The sequence below is a fragment of the Thermobia domestica genome, chromosome 14 (assembly GCF_964235325.1).
Source record: "Thermobia domestica chromosome 14, izTheDome1.hap1.1, whole genome shotgun sequence".
NCBI classification, from domain to species: Eukaryota; Metazoa; Arthropoda; class Insecta; order Zygentoma; family Lepismatidae; genus Thermobia; species Thermobia domestica.
The window spans coordinates 167651866-167675780 of NC_137467.1; the positions used below are offsets into that span (position 1 = coordinate 167651866).

The 23915-nt window shown below is 35.6% G+C and overlaps 1 protein-coding gene across 1 annotated transcript in view; it reads right to left on the minus strand.

Annotated features, from left to right (window-relative positions):
* The window catches only part of LOC145670101 (chromosome-associated kinesin KIF4-like), a 46256-nt gene extending 27109 nt beyond the window's left edge, over nt 1–19147 (minus strand). The window contains 4 exon segments of the mRNA XM_081738469.1: nt 6340–6530; nt 10611–10703; nt 10706–10844; nt 19044–19147. Of these exon segments, the coding sequence (XP_081594595.1) occupies nt 6340–6530; nt 10611–10703; nt 10706–10844; nt 19044–19052 (432 nt within the window). The 5' untranslated portion in view covers nt 19053–19147.
* Nucleotides 19148–23915: the final 4768 nt, after the last annotated feature.

The window sequence follows — 23915 nt, forward strand, 5'->3', positions numbered from 1 at the left end:
ATTTCCATCGAAACTAATTTTAGGGCTTATCGCCATCTTTGTCAAATCATTAAATGAAAACACTTAGTGCCGTGCAACAATACATGCATAACAAAGAAAATAATTTAGCTTTTGTTATAATCATTCTACAAAAGGTACGACATGCAAGAAAAATTGCATAGGTCATTAATTACAGATAATTTAATATTTAATCGCGATGATTTAGTTTGTTGGCTTGTAGTTTCTCAAATTAATTCGCTACAGAGGAATTTTGTTATACTGAACTCAATTCTCAAAATATCCTTTGTTATATCCAATTCAGGATCTACATAACTTCTTCATTACGGAAAAACTAACAAACCAAAACCAGAGGTTCCCACTCGAACTTAAAAAGAGAATTCCACGGTCGAAAAGTTTGAAAATAACGTTTACTGACCACACAGACACACTAAAAGCTGCAAGGTAAAGGGGCAAAGCGTCGATATGTTGCAGTGGATAATTAAACCTGCTCTCGTTCAACCTTTCGATGTCAACTAGACAAAAGAAACTGGGAAACTTTCTATTCTAAAAAATTAGAATTCCTTCAAGCATTTCTTTTTTTATAATTAGTATTAATTTACCTTACCCTGTCCAGGATTTGTTATTACAAGGTACCCAATTGTATAGAATTTTAAGGTTTAATAACGAAGGTCACGACTTATTCCAGGTTTTTTCATAGTATACGGTTATTCATGGTTGAAGGGACACCCTAATTAGTTAAGTCAGTATATACATGAAGTAACATGATGTACAGTAATTACAGAAGTTATCTGAGTTGTTTTTAATACCAAATTTTTACATATAACACAATGTTTTGGACTTATTTTTCAACATTTGAGACATGGGACAATAATAAATTAAATAGTAAGGCAGAGATATGGAATCGTAACGTTTATTGCTTGATTTTAAACTTTGCACTTTTACTTAGTAGTGTTACTCCTTAGAAAGACGTGCAAAACTCATTTAATGGGGAAAAAATATGCTCTTTGATTACTTTTAAATCGCTATCCTGTATGAACGATCGCGTACATGCATGAAAAATGGCTAACAGAATCTGAATAATAAAATCTATATATATAAAAGAGAACGCACAAAATCCTTTGTCCGCTCATCACGCTAATACGGCTGAACCGATTTCTTTCATTTTTGGGGGGTTGTTAGGATTTGGACCCTAGATGGTTTTTATCATATCACTTTAATTTTCAATTACCAGTGTCTTGAGATAATTGACCAATCAGGTGTCAATACGTAAAAAAAATCCTTTGTCCGCTCATCACGCTAATACGGCTGAACCGATTTCTTTCATTTTTGGGGGGTTGTTAGGATGTGGACCCTAGATGGTTTTTATCATATCACTTTAATTTTCAATTACCAGTGTCTTGAGATAATTGACCATTCAGGTGTCCATACGTACAAATCCTTTGTTATTAGTTCATCATAGGTATAAAAATAAACGTATTTATATGCAACCCGCATGACCCTGTGACTCGGCGGGTTAACATAACTGACAGGCGCTATAAATCACTTGAAAGCGAAAAAGTAAAAATTATCTAAGTAACAAAGTTTATTGCGTTCGGGGGTGACCGCAGCGAAGCGGGGCGGGTTAACATAAATGACAGGCGATATAATGTTAACATTTACTGCAATCTTCTATGGTTTTTATCATATCACTTGAAAGCGAAAAAGTAAAAATTATCTAAGTAACAAAGTATATTGCGTTCCGGGGTGACCGCAGCGAAGCGGGGTGAACGCTGCTAGTAATGTAATAATTTTGAAATAAAACAGGATGAATTTCAATTATATCTTTAGAAAATACCGTTAAATCTGGGTGTGTGTGTGTGTGTGTGTAAAGTGTAGTATCAAAGTTGATTTGGGGATAACTCAAACTTAAAGTTTGTTCTTTACATAAAGAAACCCTCGAAATACAGTCAAGTTCTTTCAAACCATGCCGATGAGATACCGCTCTACGCTCACCAGTGCAAAAAAAAATATTGGCTTTCTTTGTAGATAATTTAATTTTCACATTTTTTGACACCTTTTTACACACCCATCCGAGAAAAACAAAAAACTTAGTTTTTATTCGTTATACTGAATATTCGATACTCGTTAAAATGGAATGATTTAATATACACGGTTTCGAATTACTGTGTATACACCTACAAATAAAATCTCAATTCCGAACAGTTCCATTACATTGGAGCTCGTTACAGCGACATTTTACTGTAGGTGGAACAAAAGAATCCGAAATTGACATAGAAAACTAGTTATTAATAGAAAGAATTAAGAATTAACGGGAAAGTAGAGTTAATATCCAGATTGATACAATGTCGGATGGTCATGGTGCTCGCATTGTGATTTCACAGCTACTTTTCTGTACTTTAATTTTCTTTTTATCCGATGAAGAGTTTAGCGAAAGTGACTTTAATGTATGTAATAATGCTTTCCGTATTTTTTGGTAGGAAGTACGTCTGACATTTTCGTGTAAATGGGCAAGACAGTGAACGAATTTCTTTCTTTACAAGTAACGTTAGACAGATGGCAGCGTTCTCAGATACTGCTTTTATGTAGAATTTCTTGTATGGCTACAAGGAGTTTGGCTGCAGGCATATAATTTTAAGTACTCGCCAACTACCTGTATAAAAATTGTTGCGGAAGTACCGCAGGATGCTGAAACTTGGCTATTTGGATAGAGCACATATTAGTTCCTAAGTGAAGTCTTGACCTGACTACAGTAGGTCCCATAGTTTTGGAGCTATGAAATTTCGAGACTTTTTCGTGAGCATTTTTTCACCAAAACACAAAATTTCCTAACATTTTCAAGAGCGAATTAGGACAAATTTCATCCATGCGATAGAAACATACTTAGCCTGCGATTTGGTAGCGTCTAAACTCGACCATAGAAATTTTTGGTGGTGAATTTTGACGTTTTATAGAACAAAATTTTCCAATCTGTACTTATATTTGTACAGCTAAAAAAAAAAAAATCATTACCCAAAAGCTAAATTTCGTGACTTTCATGATAGTGTTCTGATTTCGTGACTTTCCTGACCAATAGGCACCCTATGGACCTTTAAAGGACCCAGCACTTTTCTTATGGAAAGTGGCTTTCGGCTAATGTTGTTGAAACTTCGCTGGTTGATAGTTCTTAACATGTGGATCGAAAGTCTCAATGGGCACAAAGACCGAAATCCACTCCTTCCCCCCAAAAAACCGCCTCCAATTAGCTGGGGGGGGGGGAAGAACTGATTTCAGCATGTAAAACAATTTGTTGTTTTAATCAACTCAACAAGGACCCAAAACAACCACATGTTAGACTATCAAACTACCCCACTTGATACAGCCCTTTGCCCCCCACATTCCCTTCCCCCCCGCGAATTACCTTACGGATGTTCCATATTACTGTAGTTTATAGTTGTGCGTATGTGTTGAAATACCTACAGTTCTGGTCTCACCGACGATATAATGGGTTTCACGTATCGCTGATTACAAATCTGAGGTGAGAGTTCTAGAATTCAAGATGGAGGATCAATATGGCGGATCAAAAACACGAAACTCCTGAATGTAGCCACAAATAGCTTTTTACTAGGGTATTTTGGGTCGTTGGTTACGAATCTGAGGTCAAAATTCTTGAATTCAAGATTGCAGATCCAATATGGTGGATAAAAACGTCGAAGCCACAAACCGTAGTAGACTAGAGTGTTTTTAGATCGCTGTTTAAGTACGCAACATTCCTTGATACTTCAGCCACTATGTAGAATTATTCTGCACCCTTGCCCTTTACCAAAACCCACCACAGATATCTTAATGCTGAACGGTGTTAAAATAATTCATCAATTATCTGTTCATTATTTTCATCATTTCGGTTTGCCGCATCTAATGTGGTACTTAGCAATGAGTCATCGGGATATCTAATATTCTGTAAATGTCGTGCATGGCCTAAATACCACAAGACACTTGCAACGTGCGCACATGTACCTAATGTACGAGCACCGCTTTGACATGTACAGTAGTAACCTTGAATAACATTTTGATCATAATCCTGGTCATTTTGTTAGTAGACAGAGGATACCGCGATGCAATTCCTTTACTGGAATATTTAGGAATTGATCATAGAATGCCCGCACTCCTACTACCACGTGAAAGACAACTATCAACAGAAGATGCGAATACTTCTCGACTAGTTACTAAAAGTCGATGGATAGTCGAGGCAAGAAACGGGCATCTAAGATCTGTTTTTAAGTTTCTAGCACAAACGTTGAATCTGCAACATGCAAAGAAACTGAATAGTTTCTATCGCATAGCTGGAGCTATTTTGAACAGATACCATCCCGTTATTTTCATGCAAGATGCAACCATTAAATTAGCTAGAGAAATGAGAAATAGGTCAATCATGCCGAATGTTGTTAAAGCAAGAGTGGAGGTAGATAATCTTATTAGAAGGAACGGTCAATGGGTACCGCTGAATGATCAAGGCCTAATTGATTTCTCTGTACTTAACTTAAACTACTTACGAGATTTGACTGTAGGCACATATCAAGTAGATCTCTCATCCTCTTACGTCCAAGATAAACTAATACGAGATAAGGATGAGCAATTCCAGCTTGATGAAAACGTAACTGAACCGGGATTCCTGCGCATACGTCTCTACTCAAGGTTCCGCAATGCAACTAAGCATCAAGTTTTCATAGCATATGTAGCCAATGATGAAGATGACCAGGATTATGATCAAAATGTTATTCAAGGTTACTACTGTACATGTCAAAGCGGTGCTCGTACATTAGGTACATGTGCGCACGTTGCAAGTGTCTTGTGGTATTTAGGCCATGCACGACATTTACAGAATATTAGATATCCCGATGACTCATTGCTAAGTACCACATTAGATGCGGCAAACCGAAATGATGAAAATAATGAACAGATAATTGATGAATTATTTTAACACCGTTCAGCATTAAGATATCTGTGGTGGGTTTTGGTAAAGGGCAAGGGTGCAGAATAATTCCACATAGTGGCTGAAGTATCAAGGAATGTTGCGTACTTAAACAGCGATCTAAAAACACTCTAGTCTACTACGGTTTGTGGCTTCGACGTTTTTATCCACCATATTGGATCTGCAATCTTGAATTCAAGAATTTTGACCTCAGATTCGTAACCAACGACCCAAAATACCCTAGTAAAAAGCTATTTGTGGCTACATTCAGGAGTTTCGTGTTTTTGATCCGCCATATTGATCCTCCATCTTGAATTCTAGAACTCTCACCTCAGATTTGTAATCAGCGATACGTGAAACCCATTATATCGTCGGTGAGACCAGAACTGTAGGTATTTCAACACATACGCACAACTATAAACTACAGTAATATGGAACATCCGTAAGGTAATTCGCAAGGGGGGGGGAATGTGGGGGGCAAAGGGCTGTGTCAAGTGGGGTAGTTTGATAGTCTAACATGTGGTTGTTTTGGGTCCTTGTTGAGTTGATTAAAACAACAAATTGTTTTACATGCTGAAATCAGTTCAATCCCCCCAGCTAATTGGAGGCGGTTTTTTGGGGGGAAGGAGTGGATTTCGGTCTTTGTGCCCATTGAGACTTTTGATCCACATGTTAAGAACTATCAACCAGCGAAGTTTCAACAACATTAGCCGAAAGCCACTTTCCATAAGAAAAGTGCGGGGTCCTTTCATTTTTTTCATGTTTTCGGCAGAGTATAATTCCGAAAGAAAGGATTGCTGCACCCAGGTTGGTCTATACTTTTTCTCTTATCTTGATGTCAGGAATCACTTCCTAAACGTCAACGGTGTTGCTTTGAAATACCCTACATACATATATATATATATATATATATTTATTGATAGATAGATATGCGCGGCCGGCAAGCACTAATTTCCTTACTTTTCCAGGTTTTCTAAGACACTATTTACAAACTTCCGGGTCTATATATATAATGTAAAATAACTATATTTATCCCGACCAGGGATTCTTACTATGGACGTATGTGTTTATATATAGTGCGTGCATAGGTAGAAGTTTTGCATATTTTATAAAATATTCCGTACCAAAGAGACAGTAAAACAAAAGGAAAATGGATTCTGAGAAGTGGCAATACGCAATTAAAACATCTTTACTTTTCTAGGTTTTGTAGTCAAACCGTGAAACGAAATATGAACAAAACTCTTTACCGATAGGTATCGACATTAAACAACTTAATTATACTCAAAATCTACTCTCACCTTGAAAGTGCCCCAATTTTCTGTAAAAGCAATGAATAGTAGTACCAAAGCTACATGTGAATGAATAATACGAATAATAAAGAAATTTCTTACCTCCATAAATGAAACTTTAACCGTGAAGTCCCAATCCGTGTGATCCGATATAAAGTCAAAAATATCTTTGACTGCCCTTGGAATCACCCCGGTACCCTCATCCATTTTGTCAACCACGTTATGGCTGGTACCCATCGAATGGGTCTTTCCTGAACCAGTCTGGCCATAGGCCAAAATAGTAACATTATATCCTGTAAAAATTAAATGAAATCTTTCAGTTTATGCTCTCTAGGCTAAAGGAGACGGATGATTAAGTCAAGTAAATGATTGATATTCTCTACCATTGTTATCCTGCAAAAGAAAAAGGTTATGACTTCCTTTCTTCAATACGTATTAGATTCTTATAATATAACAGTAGTTCTCAAAGTGAGGTCAGTGACGCCTAAAAACTGAAATGTGTTGTTATAAAAGATGCTATGCAAGAAGTATTTTTTCAGTTACTTGAAAAAGAATTAGAAATTATACCTACGTTTGTAAATTTAAATGTTTTCCTAAGTTACTAAATTTCTGCGCTGACGCCGGTCAACTGTTATATAGGACTACTTCAAGTGACAGAAATTCCTTCTTTTCAAAAGCAGTTGTACATTAACTGCACGACGCCTCGGAATTTCATGGATTTCATCTTCAAGTGGTGGAAAGCTCGCATCACTACCACCAATCCAGATTAAAGAAGTAAATGCTAGTCATTCCAATGCTTATAAACATCAAACCTCCCCCCAATTCTGCTATTTACAAAAAACTGAGAAACCCCTCCCAATGCAATTATGGAAAAACACAAAGAATTTAATTCCTCACATTAGTGACCCCACATTTGAGAATATTATTTAACAAGTGGATTTCCTTTAAATAATAAATATTTTTTTTATTGTTGATATGAAATTACAGACTAATAGTCCATTTACAATTCCAAGTACAGTATATAAACGATAAAACAATCATACATACAATAATATTAAGCAGAGTAAAAAAAGAATACATACAATAGCAGCAGACAAACATGTTACATAAAACAACTAAAATTACAATCAAATTATAAAAAAGAAAACAAGCAAAAGGCATGCACAGACAGACAGTGAGGACATTGTGATTAAAAAAAAAAAAAAAAAGTAGATAAGTGATAAGTCGTAAACTTTCTTTGGATAGGAGGAAAATCAGGTGTAAAAAGGTCAATGACATGCAAATAGTTGTTTCCATTTAACAGACATTTATATATAGGCGCATCACGAAAATTCGGATTATATTTGAAAATTTTTAAGTTTCTTCTAGCCATGTTAGGAACACCAAGACTAACGGCCTCAATCAGTGGTAACCTACCAGACAAAATATTATGAAGCAGTTTAATGTAAAATAAAGTTCTTCTTTCAGATAATTTTAATAGGCCAATATGGTACAGTTTGCAGCAAAAAACCTGCAACATGAGCATGTAAGTTTGTGAAACTACGCCTAACAGTGCAGGGTATCAACATAACGTCTAAGTGGCACGAATCACGCCAGAAGAAATCTCTGCGTCCTCCCCATCACACGTATTTTGGAGCAAAAGACTTCATTGTTTCACCAACTTACATGCTCATGTTGCAGGTTTTTTGATGCGGACTGTACCTAATTTCATCATGTGTTTTTCCTGATAGAAATTTAAATTTCCATTTTAGCTATGAAAGAAACAAGTTTTGCACTACTTCTATATCCCTTTGAAAACACTGGGTTCCTTTGTTTCAAATACTGGTGCAATATTCAAGCTGACTTCTAACATTTGCATAATATAAAATTAAACGTTTTTTTTTTTTTTTTTTTTTTGCGGGAAGTCTCTAGAGATCCATTTTGTGATTCCCAGATTTCTTCTCGCTCTGGAAACTATATTTTCCAAATGTTTATTGAATAACAATTTGGTATCAAAAGTAACACCTAGATCTTTTATAGAAATAAGCTTTTTAACCGAGACATTTTCGACCACATCGTTATAATAAACAGGATTTGTTTTTAAAGTAAAAGATATCAAACATGTTTTGTTAAAATTCAAAGGTAAAGCGTTAGGCTTTGACCAATTAACAATGAAATTAATATTATCTTGTAATTTAGCATAATCACTAGCATCATTTATAGCACGATAAATCTTCAAGTCATCAGCATACATAAGAAATTAATAATTAATATTTTCTTTAAGGTCATTCACAAACAAAAGAAACAAAAGTGGACCTAAAGTGGACCCTGAGGAACTCCAGAAAAAATATAAATATCAGAAATATGACCTTTATATTTTACAGCAAATCTTCTACAAGTATGAGATAAACCATAATAATAAGCCTTGAATATTGTCTGCATTTGCAATTGAAATTTCGTTCACTAGGAAACAGTCATGTATCTTTAGAACAAATTACTTATTGCATTATTTTTCTTGATCTTTTTCTTGTCACGGGTAATTCTAATTAGTATTCTTTTTAAAAAAAATACCATGTGAAATTACAGATAGCATTGCACGGGGGTCTGTAGATCACTTTCCGAATGAACAGGGGGTCCGCGTTATCGGAAAGTTTGAGTACCACTGCTCTAAAGGTAATTTGTATGTTTGTAGATATGGATCCCTTCCTTGTACAGAAGAGTTAATATATAATATTAACGAATGTTATTATCCACATATAACAACCAACCTTCCTCACAAATGCGAAGATCTTTACCGTACACAGGATGGGCAGAAAGTCTAGTTTCTACGAAAACACTCCAACCGAGCCTTCCAGTACACAGGTCTTAACTGTCTGCCACGAAACAACCAATCGAGTTCCATCGTGGCTAAAAAAGAGTTTAACGTCCCTTTCAGCAGCGTGACTATATGAGACGGGATCTACTGATTAACGTGGAATCCGAACCACATGAGCTCCCGCCGGGAATCGATAGTGCTAAATGGTTAGCACATGGTATTCCCTAGTTCGATTCTGGTGAAAGATCACGTAGTTCAAATGAAATTAAATTTCTAGTCTTTTGCCATATGACTTTAAAGCTAAAGGAGACGGGTGATTATTGAAAGTGAATTAATATGAAACTCTGTGACATAAGAATGCGGGAGGAAACTGGAGAGCTATAACCAAACCACTAGCACGAGGTTGTCCATCTCAAACTCACGTGGTCAGGATTCGAACCACAGACCCCTCGCACCAGAAGTGAACGCTATACCCACAATGCTTTCTTCTCGTGGTTCAAGCTGTAGCTCTACATTTATTATAGCCACATGTTGTAAGTGAAGTTACTCCTGAAACAATCTAATCAGATATATTTCAAATTTGTTTGGAGGTAAGAAGTATAACAAGTATCAAACAGTAATATTGAATCAATAGACACTCTGCTTAGAAACACTGCTATAAATAAAAATCTTAGTACTGACAGCAGACCAATGTTCATGTAAGAAATATTTTCGGAAATGACTATCTCCATCTTCTGGCAGGTCCTCGGACTTATTCATTTATTTTAATAAATGAAAAAATAGTTTCACCAAGAAATTGACAGAATAGTGGTGACTCAAGAACTTAAAAAATCTCTACCGTGGAGGAAACGCATCAAAATATGTAGTTCTATTAGGAGTGTAACTTTTTAAAAATAAAGCATGAAGACAAGGGTCACTGAAATATAGTGTCAATTTGCTATCACATTCAAGTACTTCAATTACACAATTTCAACTTTTAATATCCATCCTATTACGTCATAAAGTAATTTTGCGTCAAGTGTATGAGCTCAACCGTATCTTCGCTAAAAGCAGTGAGAATGCAAAAGCAGTTTTGTTTCATTGCTCTTCTGTATGTAAGTAAATATTAATTGAAGACCTCGGTGCAAGAAGGAGACAGCTCTCCTTCCCTCGATTTTGTGTTTTACACTGAAATATATGAAGAAAAATATTCTCTTTCAGTCTGTACAAGAACGATACAGTTCCAACCAATATTCTGTAAGTTATTAAAGAAAAGGAGCTGTAACAGGGTACGTATCGGGGGAAGAATGATACAGCTCCCGTTTATTCCTGAAAAATTTTAAGCTCCCCCGCCTCTTGCACCGAGGTCTTCAATATTTCGGCTGAAAGCTCATCTTATCTTTGTGATCAAGCTTAACACACTTCAGCCGAAACAATATTAAAAATACATTCACTCACGTACAGATGATAAGAATGCACTATTCAATGAGCTTCCCCACCCCCTCTTCCTGATCAAAAAAAAAATGTACAAGTAATTTTTTTTGGGGGGGGAGAGGGAATTTAATCAAAAAAATGGATGTAGGAAAAAAAATGATCTTACCTTTAAAGAAATGTGTTATCAGTGGTTTCACAGACTTGTTATATACTAGCTCCTGTGTTGCATTGCAATCAAATACGTAGTTATACGTGAAGCTTTCTCAGTCCCTTTTACTTGAACCTGTGGTTCTCCAGGGACTACGCAGAGGCAAGGCTGACAGCCCGAGGCCTCTTCTCTTTCTATTAAAGGACGGATACGAACTGCTACCCAAACTGGTATTGTTCCGTTCTCGGCCATCTGAAACAAAATACAACGTCTTTTAAAGGTTATTGACTAACAATCTTATAACATTATAATTTATCCGTTACAGAGAAGCTATACAAATTCATATTACAGCTCATGCGGTAATTGTATGCAGCATACAGTGCGAGGGGGGGCAGGGGACAAAACAACGGACTCTTGTTCTAAAAAATTAAGTTTATTACAAAATACTTGCAGTCTCTCTCAAAGTAATCTCCATTAGATGCGATGCAATTCTCTGATCATCTTTCTCACTGTTTCAAGCATCTCTGGAACTCCAACTTTAACATCATCCAGTGCCCTCTGCTAAGCTCTTTATACAACCTCCACATCATCCAAACTCCTACCTTTTAGACTTTTTCATTCTCGGGAATAGAAAAAAAAAAGTATCACGGGGCTAGGCCTGGCAAATACGGAGGGTAGGGAACAATACTCTACTCGTGTGATATCCAGATCCTTTATGAGCAGGCGAGGAACAAACTTAGCGACAACGCGTATCTTTATCCTCATTAAAACTTCGCACGAGCTCCGAATCACTGTATTCTGAAATTTCATCGATCGTGAAACAACGATCTTTGTTGATATTTCAATGTTTTCGTAATTTTGAAATGAAGAGCGCACAGAACAAGCATGATCAACATTGATAACATGTTTAAACCGCTCAAACCACTCGAAAACTTGTGTGCGCTCATAGCTTCCTTCTTGAAAGCATGTTAAAACAATTGGTAAGCTTCCGTTGCAAGCAAGAAGCAAATTTTCTAACAGTCTTTGTTCCTTTAAATCTCTCATAACTATTTCGCAGACTGCAAACGAAAACAGTTCAGAAAAACAACACTACAATTAAACATCAATCTCCTACGTATACGCAGCTTGGACAACTAATTTAAGGTGGTCTCTACTAGACCTACCTAGCGAAAGAACTTTCTACTACGCCTAGGAACGGCCGCGCGCTTTGAAGTCCTTTCTTTCTTTCTTTTTTTTTCTGGTGAAATTCTTTTATTCTTCTGGATACTTTTTATGTAGAATCTTCTAGAATATCCTGGAACCATCCAGATAATTCCAGCATGTCACAATCTTCTATAACAATCTGGACACATCCAAATAATTAACTATGCTTGGCCTAGCACATATGGGGACACACGCATTCAAGAGTTCCGTTGACAATAGGTACACAAGCAATTTACCAAATTTTTGATCTAATATTATCTGGAAGCTTTTATGATGATCCTGCTAATTGAGTTATAGAATGTTTTGTGGAAATGACTGTCCGTGATCTGAAATGTCTTCTGACTGAGGCCACAAGAGAGTACAGTGTGCTGACTATTTGCATGTCTATAAAAGAGTGACATATAAGACAAGCAAAAAACGAACTTTCAGGTGGGAGTAAAAATGTTCACTTCAATAGTGTTTCAAAGAAAAGATGTTTCTAGTGATGACTGTTCTAAATGCTTTGAGAGAATATCAACAGTGATATTAACTGAACAAGAAGTCTCTCATGATGTGGATGATTAATTTGTATCTGGAGAAGAATTATGTTTCCTGAGACTATCAAGGTAAGACTTTTTCTTTGACTGTCTGAATTAATCTGGATTATGCCTCCAGGATTCCTACTAGAAGCAATTTATTGTCATCGATAGAGAAAAATAATTGTTCAGCTCGCAACTGTTATGTAAAGTTTCACGTCAGACAAACATTTTGTGGGAAAGGGAATCTCTGTACTCTGCTACCGTATATCACAGATGCATTTCCCAATTACACAGGAGCTGAGAATAATTCTTGCCTGTTATGAAGAGATTACCAAAACGTTGAGAAAACAAAAACACCTGAATGTCAAAAGATGGTTCTGTTTCGTGACAGAAACAAAACAAAACAAAAAAAAAAATTAAATGGAGATTTCATCGTATTTTGATCTGATGTAAGCATCAAAAGATATTAATTTATTTTGACTCATAACTATGAGGTCTGAAGAAAAAAAAAAGTGGATGTCGAGACTGAAAAAAAAAAGAATAGCCTGGTTGAACGAAAAACCAAATTAAATGAAAAATTAATATTTTTAAAAGTAAAATTGCGTATTATTTGAAATATGCATATGATTCATACCTTAATTTGTTCTTTATCTCGAACATTTTTTTTTAATTCATTCTATATATTCATAATTTCACTATTTAGAACAGTGATCTCCAAACCGTCCCTGGGAACTAAAGATCATCGGCAAGGTTCTAGAACACAAGTCCCCCTCCAGGTCCACCACCCAGACACAAAGTTAAGTGAATTACGACAAATTCAACTATTTCAAACTATTAACCAAAATAGCACTTGTATAAAAGGATTTTTTCCCAATAATCTACATTTTAAAATAACAACGGAGGCAGATTCCTCCCACTACCCCAAACGTTGCAGAATGTGTGTTACTAAAAGTAATCCATCAATGCAAGTGGAATCCTGGTTGATTAATAATTTGGCATCAATAACAACAGACAATGCAAAACAATATACCTAATGCGAACAAATGAATTCCAAAGAACACCAAAAGGTATGACTCATTTTCTTAACCCACAAAACCCAAACACATATTGTATTGTGTATGTATACAAACATAATAGAATCAAGATAGAACACTAAAAATCTATAAAATGCACACAGAACACACAAGGTAACCTATATGAGGGTGACCTGTGTTCTAGAACCTTCCCCACGAGGTATAAAGCAATATATAAATACTTCAACAGATTCACACAACACAATCATATACTACGCCTACCGCCAATGAACAATTCGACATTGACTTCGAAGATGAAACTAAATGGAATTTCAAATAAAATAAAAAGCAAACTAAAATAAAATTTAGGGTACTTCGTAATGACTGGCTCACTTAGGGGCGTTACTGATTACGATTCATCATTTGTAATCGTGATAACTATAAATACATGGAAGCACGGCATAAAACACCAACCAAATTGTGAGTCTAGGTCAAAACCCCCACACGATCGGTCATAACTCCCACACAAATGGACAAAACTCCCACACAAATGGACAAAACTCCCACACAAATGGACAAAACTCCCACATGCAGAAATTGTCACAACTGCCACACAAATGGATAAAAAACCCACACTCTGAAATGATCGTGATTGCACGTCTTTGTTGCGGCTCTTTATGACGCCCACTTTAGTGTTTCTGTCATTAGAAAATAGTGCAAGAAGAATAGTTGCAACATCAGTATAAGTGGAATAAAAAATGTTATTAAAAAGTACAAGGGCAAAACATGCAACCAGGATCATTTCAGTGTGGGAGATTTGTCCGATTGTGCGGGGGTTTTGTTCATTTGTATGGCAGTTGTGAATTTCTGCAGGTGGGAATTTTGTCCATTTGTGTGGGGATTTTGTCCATTCGTGTGGGAGTTATGACCGTTGGAGGTTATAACTGATTACCAGTGTGAGTGTTTTGGCTGCGGGAGTTTTGACCTGTTCCCCCAAATTGTGCTGGGTGGTCGCTAAAAGCACGAATGGTATCTAACCGAGTCGGGGCAAGTGTGCAGTTGGGGGCTCAAGCGTTAGCGAGGGGGTGCGTCCATAAGGCACGTCAGCGATGGTAGGTATATGCATAAATTACGTCATTTATGACGACTCACTATAAGTCACGGTACCGGCTCCGGAACCGTCGATGGATTTGAGGGAGATACTAAATTTCCATCCATTAATTAAAACATTATTGCTTTATGTATAAAACAATAGATCTACATATGTAGATATAACAGTGTGGTTAAGTAAACAAACATGGTAGTGGACTGTTCAAATATTGAAGTTCATTAGCCTTAGTTCCGGTAATATTTCAACGATAAAAAAAAGTACAAAAACAGGAAGAAAGGATAAAAGAATAAGGAACGAAAAGGAACCAAAACAAGATACGTAAAACATATTTCTTTAGTTTTATAAAGGGGGGACCTCTGTTCTAGAACCTTCAAGACGGTCAGATGGATACAATAGCTAAATGTGTGAAACCAACTGATGCTGTCATTTAGATCCACCATTGAGACAGAATGTGAACTGTATTCATGGATTTCAATTTCTCTTGATATTAAGATTCGTGTTTGAGAATGCGGTAATCTTTAGTATTTACAAAGAAAATAAATGTAATAATTGTTTAATATTATTAAAATTTCCAAAATTAAAGGAATGAAATGTAGGTTTAATTATAATTTGATTTTGGTCATAAGGCTAACATTGAATGACACATCGATATTTAAACAAGCATACACACCTCCACTTGTCTGTGACCAATCACTAGATATTAATGGCAAGAGAGGCTTCTCTTCACCTACCAGTAAGGGTAAATGAATTGTTTGTTTTAAACTATTACTTACGAATAATGCTTGGGTTCATTTCCCAGCTCACTCGAGCAGACGGTTCTACCGAACAGAAAATAAATAGGTAAAATATGTGACATTCTTATGGAGAAAAGAGTGTGAATGTAAGTAGTCACAGCAGTCAGTACACAGCATACTGAAATGAATTTTGAATGATAGTGAAAGTATTGTACACCGTGAGCATAAAGTCCTGTCCTGATTATAAAAATTTATTACGGAATAACCGTTGGACAGAATAATGTAAATTCTGGTCCGTTACATAGGTTAGTATTACAAGTTTTTTTTTTTTTTTTTTTTTTTTTTTTTTAAAGACCAATAGATGGCAATAGTGCTACCCAAGAGTGACGCAGTACGTTACTTGGGGCGCGCGGGTTACTTGGTGAAATGGCATCGAAGCAGGAGAAAGCGCAATGCGTGCTGTGGTATCACACTCTCTCCGGCACAGACATTACTCCACTGAACTTTTTTATGGGGCTATATCAAGGACAGAGTCTATGCCACACCTGTTGCTGACGTCGAGGAACTGAAGGCTAAGATACAAGCAGTTGTGGGTACTGTGACAAAACATGTTACAAAACACCTGGCGGGAACTGGAATACCGCTTAGATATTCTCCGAGCTACCAAGGGGGCACACGTTGAAGTGGTCTTAAAAAAACTTGTAATACTATGTAACTGATCAGTATTTACATTATGTCAAACGGTTCTTCTGTAATAAATTTTCGTAATCAGGGCAAGACTTTATGCTCACACTGTATTATATGTAACAATGTAACTGACGCGGAAGGCGGCAGAATACAAGAGTGCAAACTGGGTAGAAACAGACGGTGGGAATTTTCGGTACATACGTCAGTAACGGAAGTTTGCGATGGATATAAGACCGTTCTAAGCTCTAACCTAAAACTGAAAGAAATTTCCCAAAATGGGTTCACTCGAGCAGACTGTTCTCCAAACAGAAAATTTATAGGTAAAATATGATGTAAAACATTCTTGGGTCCTGCTGTATCGCCGGACCAGTTTGAAAATCGAAAAAAGTACCAAAATGTACCGCATTCGGTTGGATTACATTGCGTTATGTCAGATTACGTTATTAGGCGTGTAGTTTTACTATACGGATCCATAATATAAGTAGTAGTAGTTGTTGTTGTAGTAGTAGTAGTAGGAGGAGGAGGAGGAGAAACTGGTTAGAAGCCCCGCAGGGGTTAGCCGGGTTCAGTTTTCGACATGAAATGGACAAATTAAAACCTCGCCCAAAATTCTTTCTTGCCACTTTTACAATCTATGAATCCATAGAGTAAAACAAGTGTACCTCTCCGCGAAATAGTCCATCCGCCTCCACATACAGTGCCGCTTATAACATCAAAAACCAAAAAGTACAACAATTTTCTTAACTTTTACTATTCCCCTTACCTGACTTTCACTCATTCTTCCTCACAAACTTAAATAAATTCTCCAATTGACACGGTAAATTTCCTAAAATTGGCCCGGCGATACAGTACTTAACCCCATTTTGCATAAAGGCATGAGAGTTTCAATATAAGTAATCACTGTCAGTGAACAGCATATTCAAATGAATTTCTAATGATAGTGACAGTACTGTATGTGTAAGTGTGCTTTTCGACTGTCCTCGTTTATGCGTACATCTCCTGTCACTGATGCGCCTGGTCCCTACGAACGCAGCTCCTTGCTATCGCTCTGACCCACCTGCTGCGCTCCTGCTCTGACTGTTAGATAGCATTCGTGTTTTTTAGCGGCCACCTAGTACAAGTTGGTTCGTGTATAGTACTTATATTGAGCCCTCCTGAAGTCAATCTGCAAGTAGTAATAGACCTATTCATTTAGTGGAACGTCTGGTAAAAGAAATACAAAGGTCTAACCTACCCTGAAAATGTAAGAAGTGCGTCAAAATTTGGTAGAACCGTCTGCTCAAGTAATGCCTTATTTCTTTCTACTGAAATAGCATGTTATTATGTTATTCTTTTTGAAAAAACATCATCTAGCTTTCTGGTATAATCCTTGGAGACTTCTGCTCAAAAGACGTGACTAACTTCACTAACGTGTCATTATTAATGTGTTGCAATGTGGCAATCCTGAGATTAGGCCTACCAATTTTAATTCACGACACTGAAGTGCATTATTACCCAATTGATCTTTTCCTTGCTTTCCTGTGCAAGAAAAAAAAAGTTAAGTATCACATGGTAGGTCCAATATCACACCTAATTAAAACTAAACTAACCCAGCCTAAAATAACTACACTAACCTACCCTAAGCTTTAAAATGCTTGAACTATTCTGCGCCACAAAGACCAAATTAAAAGCAGCACCGCATTTCTCTTCTTCTCTTGCTTAAATTGATTTTCTATAATGCTTTGGACTGATATTACCCTGGCGCATGACCAAATAATTGCGTATAAAATAATGACAGGCCTACGCGCACCCTGGAAATGATTACATATCTTATTACCTTCTACGCCACGAGGTGCATCATGAGGGCAGATTTACTTTACGAGGACCTTCCCTCATGCGTATTAATACCCGTATGCCATCCTCTGCAAGAAAACAAACCAACTTGTGCTAGGTGACTACTAAAAGTTCCGAAGTTGGCCGTCCGCTTCCAACAAAATTTTTCAAAATTTACCGCTAAGAAATGTATAAATTATCCGTTGTATGCTTGATAATACGTAAGGAGAAAACTCGGGTTTGTATCTTTTTAATAAGCATTTATAAACGTCGAAATGTTTGGCAAGGGGAAGGAACTACTTCACGCAAGGTTACCACATCCTATAGTGTAATTACCAGACGAGTAATTATACTATTAATTTTAACAAAATGAGTCAAAACTTCATTAACCCTAAACTAACCCTCCCCTACCTACCTTACTCTACTGTAACCTACTCCACTCTATTATACCCTTTTCAAGCGGTCGTAAAAATTGAAAATTTTTAAATGTTCGTAGCTGTTTTACTACGCGTTTTAATGAACATCACGAGGATGACCAACTTCGGAATAAATGCTGCTAAAATAGACAATACTGTCCGTTAAACAGGTATCACCTAAAGGTAACAAAAGGTTTAAGGGGTATCTGTTAGTTCCTCCCCCAATATTACACATATAATATCGCCAGTGTTGCTTCACAAAATAGAGCTGAACGACCGAAGGGGTTCAGAAGCCCCGTAGTGCTAGTTTTCTACCTGTTATCACAATTCAGACAAAAACAAGGTACCCTTGTTCTGGAGCCATGAAACGAGTTGGGGGTAGTTCTAAATGCCAGCCGGTTTGAGAACTATATTACTATACTCAAATAATATAGTACCGGTAGTAATTATACTTATATAGCCCTACATATAAATTAGACACCATTTTAGACTTTGAAGAACCGGATCCAGATCCGAATGTGCAGTCTCCATAGCAAAAAGAAAAGTGCGCGAGGATTAATAATGTTTGATAAACCTTTTTAAATCACACTACCTATACCAGAGAATATAACTTTCTATGTGCTTATACTAAACTGGACACATTTAATTATTACTGAATATGTTATTTAAGTTGCTGATTACCCTTTTAAAACTTATACCAATATAATTTCATTTACAATATTGAGCATATATTTAACATGAAAGCATGAAAGAAACGCGGATTTAAAGATGGAAGAAATTCTCAGTGACTGGAATAAGGTGAAACAAACATATCTTCAAGTTTTGTGTACAGGTAAGTACGAACCTCACTCAAACCAATTACATATATTCCGGATATTAACTCTGAAGTAAAAGTTCCCTTTCAACTTGGAAAAGATTAAAAACTCATCACGATTCTCACATAATACACACACACACCTTCCTCATTAAGTCGAATGCAACCGCTCTGTATTTTAAAACCACGAAACTATGCAGTGGAGCCAGGTTCTAATATGAGTGGATCTTAATGTAGTCGACAGTTACCCTCAAAAACTATCTAAATTACGGAAATGATCAACCTAAAAAAAATAGTGGTTGTTCCTACATCCGGTATGGCTAAACTTGGCATCATTCCGATAATACAGATAGTGGTTATAAATGTATAAATGCTTATTCGAGTTTTTGCTTGGGTTTTAGTCCGTAAAGTTCTGAGAAATCTGGTACTGACAATTCCGTACTAATCCGGATCGTAACGCTGCACAAAACTTCCAAAAAATTCAATTAAAATTGCTATGCCGAATTATCCAAACTAAAACTCAGATTTTGTGCTGCAATAATGCAGCTGTTACGAAAAAGGACGATGAAGGAGTATAGTAATATAGTTATATACACAAAAGTGCGGCTTTAAATGTAGTTAACTCAATTTCCATAATTTCCTAGAAATAGTTCTCTTTAAATATCTGAGAATTACAGGGCATTTCTACTGCATCCGAATGTGATTGCAAATATGAATGCTAATTCCAAATATGTGTAAATGAATTGAAGTGCTTCCAAGGATCTCTTTCAATAACAGTTTGCATCGACATGTAGCATAATATGCGACAGTTAGAATATCAAATATTTTTGCTTTTCCTTTCTTTCCTTTTTCTTACTTTCTCTTATGCTTCACGTTGCAATCAGAATTTTTTTTTCGAAAATCGGCACATACTCAGGCGATCAGTCTTCGCAAAATTTGCGGATATTAACACAAACTATGATCAATGAATGATTACACCTATCGCAAACTTCCTGTAGAATTGACGAAAAGCGATACTAATGCCCCTCCCACTAGTGACTGTATAGAGTGAAATAACTTCAAAATTATGATCTCAAATAAATTAGGAATTTTTATAATTCATAATGTGTTTATTTTACATTACCGGTTTCATTCCGTAAGGATTTGTGTCAACAATTTGCCTTTTAGTTTGCGGTAGTCGGTATAACACAAAATGCTTGTTCCAACTTTTGTGTTGCGTTACGGAACACACGATTTTGCAAAAACCGGTACGAAATGACAAGCCTAAAAGCCACACGGAATTTCTAGGTACGTCTTTTTAGGCCTTATGCAGAGTCGTTTTGACTTGTGATTAGAGTCATACTAACGACCTGACTACTGCAAGAAACATGTTAGTTCTTCTTTAGTATGGTCCTAATCACCCATCAGAACGACTCTGCAGAAGGTGATTTATTACCAGAAAAGATACATATACGCCCTATGGTATCATTCCGTATGAGTTAGTATCAACTCAACGAAAAATATTCTTTATGGTATAACATTATCGTTAGGTATTTTTTAATCAACCATCGTATTTGATAAGAATTATTTGGAATTGTGGCGGCACAGCAGATGAAAAATTCTTGGAAACCGAGAAGCTGCGAACTTCTTTGTTTATACATTTCTATGTGTTTGTGTGCATCCACCCACCTACTCTCTTCTTCGTGCGACCAAATACGGACAAAGAATTCAACTCAGCTTAACATTCTTCTCCCCCCTAACAAAAGTTGAGTTCCGTAGCCAGAAGACAGAAGACAGAAGTAATCTTTTGAGTCTTAAAAAACGCGATATCCGCGTGTCTTCTCCTTACTCCTTACATTCCTTACTCTATACCGGCCTTCGCAAAAAAAAAAAAAAAAAAAATCAAAAAGAACTAAATGCAAAATTCTCCATGCGTAGAGATCATATTGTCGAAGTAATGTTCAAACCAAACTTCTAGAGCACTTTTCCGCCTCCCAGTACTTTGATCAGCACAGAAGGAATAGTACTTTTACCAATATTATTTAACACAAAAGGATAGCGCAAAGTGTTTACATAACTACAATTCTAAAGTGAGATTGAGTAGAATGCTCTGCGCATAGGCTTTTATGACATTTAAAATCATAAAAACTTACATCTAAAACTACAACTCTTCTATCTTATAATGTCCCCATGGTAGGGTATATAATCCATCTTCTAGAACACATATCTTATCATCTACACAACTTAAAACTAACTTATTTACTTCTATACTGAACAAATCGGGCTTATAACTTCTGATTAAATTCATCTTTTTATAATATTCTTTTTGATTGAACAAACAGTCTTTATAATCGTTAAGTGAAAGTTCTTTACTCATAACATTTTTCTTAACTCCTTTTGCTTCCTTACAATATTTATCTTTTCCCAACTTGATTGAATACATTTTTGATCTTATACCAACAAGTTCTTCTATGATCGTTCCTTTAAGTTCATCTTTCATCTTACCAAGTATTTTCTTATTGATCTGAGGTATCTTATACCTGTTATCTTTGGAGCAATCACTCGTATCAAACTAATCAATATAATTTTTCATGTCCTCGTACTCATCTTCTCTTTGAATATGGTATATATAGCTATCGGTATCTGTGTAACAAATTTCTATTTTGTCTTGATACTTAGGTTTCATCACATTATAGTGAAAATCATGCATTAAATGTTTTGATAAATCTAAAATTGACATACCCACATAAATCGGCTTGTTAAATTGTATTTTAACTTTATTCATATGAACAGCTACTACATTTTCCGTAAAAACTGTAGTGCTTTTATAGTTTGGTTTTGTTACAAGATTCTCAAATTTTTTTCATCACTTACTAGTTTAATGTTAGCTCCCTTTCTAATATTTCCATAGTCTTTCCAAAAACTGAGTTGTTCATTAGCTTATAAAAGTCTTTCTCAAAATCATTTGTTGTTCTAGTTCTCATCTGTGTGTTTAAATCTATGTAATTCTTTAACCAATCTGTTTGTTCAAATTCTATTACTCGATGAATTTTCCTAAGTTTTAATCCAAGTGATAAACATTGTTTTAAGTTTCGATAGTGAATTACATATTTTTCTTTATCGTATAATGTTGTTAATAGTTTTGATTGTTCTGAACCAGGTGGACACATGTTTTGAGGTGCTAATGGTAGTCTGTGATAGTTATGCAATTCTTTCGGATATTCAAGATCAACTTCTAAAATGTAACCTTTTTCACAAATATCAGGAACATTTGCAAAATCCGTTTCTTTTATTTTCTCTTTACTTAGCCAATTAAATCCGTTAAATGGTAAGTATTGACTCATTGCCCATCCATACAAGTTGTTAGCATCCAAGTGCATTAAGTAAGAATCTTCTTTATTCACATCGTAATCTTCCATAAATTTGTGGTTTGCTTTTATATATCTTTTACTACATTGTGAGATTCCGCCTCTTATACCTTTCTCTATCATCAAGACCATATTGTAATCTGTTAGTCTGTCATCTTTAACATTGCATCCCAAGCTAAACCTGGTGCTGTCATATAACAAGCTGGATCAAGACCATAAGCTTTAAGACATGTTTCTCTAAAGTTCTCAAACACATCTGCTAATAACAACACATAGTTTTTAGGTATAGGTCATGATACTGTCCGAGATTAACTTTAAATGTTTTCCATACTTTCTTTGCATGCTCATAATCCTCATCACTTATATGTGTGTTGGTAAGCTTGTTGTGGAATGCTTCCTTTGGTGGTAATTTTCTCTGTCTAAACTTATTCCAGTCACTGATATAATCGTACGGGTAAACACCTTTTCTTATTACAAGTTTGAATTCCCTTTTGTTAGGATAGAAGTGTTGTGGGTGAGTCATTTGTTCTCTCGTTAGGTTTGATGATAATTTGTCTGAACGACATGTCATAAATCTAAATGACTCTACGAATTTTAATTTGATAGTTCCAACATTTTTACTGAATGATATGTAACGTTGTTCGTTATTAGGTATTGATTCTATTTGCTCTTTGTTGTATCCTAGTTCTTTTATAAATAATTATGAATCGTATCCTGATAAGTTATGTATAATCACTGGTACAAAATTAGATACTCTAACTTTTAGATTACAGTTGTTACATAATGCAGTTACAAACTTGCCTGTTATATGATCGTGATGTTTAACTTTATGTTTTTTGGAGTATATTTTAATTTACAGTAAGAGCAGCATTCAGATTTGTTGAACTCTTTTAACTGTTTAATAAGGTAATTCGTTATTTTGTCTATATATTCGATATTTGTTTGGCTCCTTTCTTTAACATTCTTATGAACTTCTTAGCTGCATCTTTACCTCTATACACAACAGAATCTATTTTACTTCCATCACTTTTTACAATATAGTAACAGAACCCAGATGGCTTATGCTGTTGATATTTTTTGCTACATGTTTTTCTTCTGAATAACATTCTTCACATCCCATAACCTTATGCAATAGACATTCGAAATCAGCGTAAATCACAAATGGTATCTTCATCGTATATTGGTAGTTCTGAAATTCAACGTATGTATCTTCTGGTGGCATTTCTATCTTAACAGCTTCGTGAGTAGAACAATCTTTCTCATGTTTATCTAGTGCAATTTGTGAATAAAAATATATCAAACATCTATCACATAAGTATTTTCGAGCTCTCCATTTAGTTATTTCAGTACTAACTAATCTACTTTGGTCTTTAATCCAACAATAGTGTATTTTATTTTCTTCTTTTATATATAATAAATTCATATGGGCGTCTTTTTTGTTTTTAGTATGATATAAAACATATACCATATATTTTTCGTTGTATGTATAAACGTTAAACGATATATCGAGTCGTCTTTCAATTTTTGGGATGTCACTTAGTTTTACAGGATAATAGATGACTTTTAATATTTCTTCAAAGTCTTTAATAACAAGCTTATACTTTGATGGTCGTTGGGAATCTTTTTCAACAGGATGTAATGCAGAAGCAATTGAATACAAGAAACATT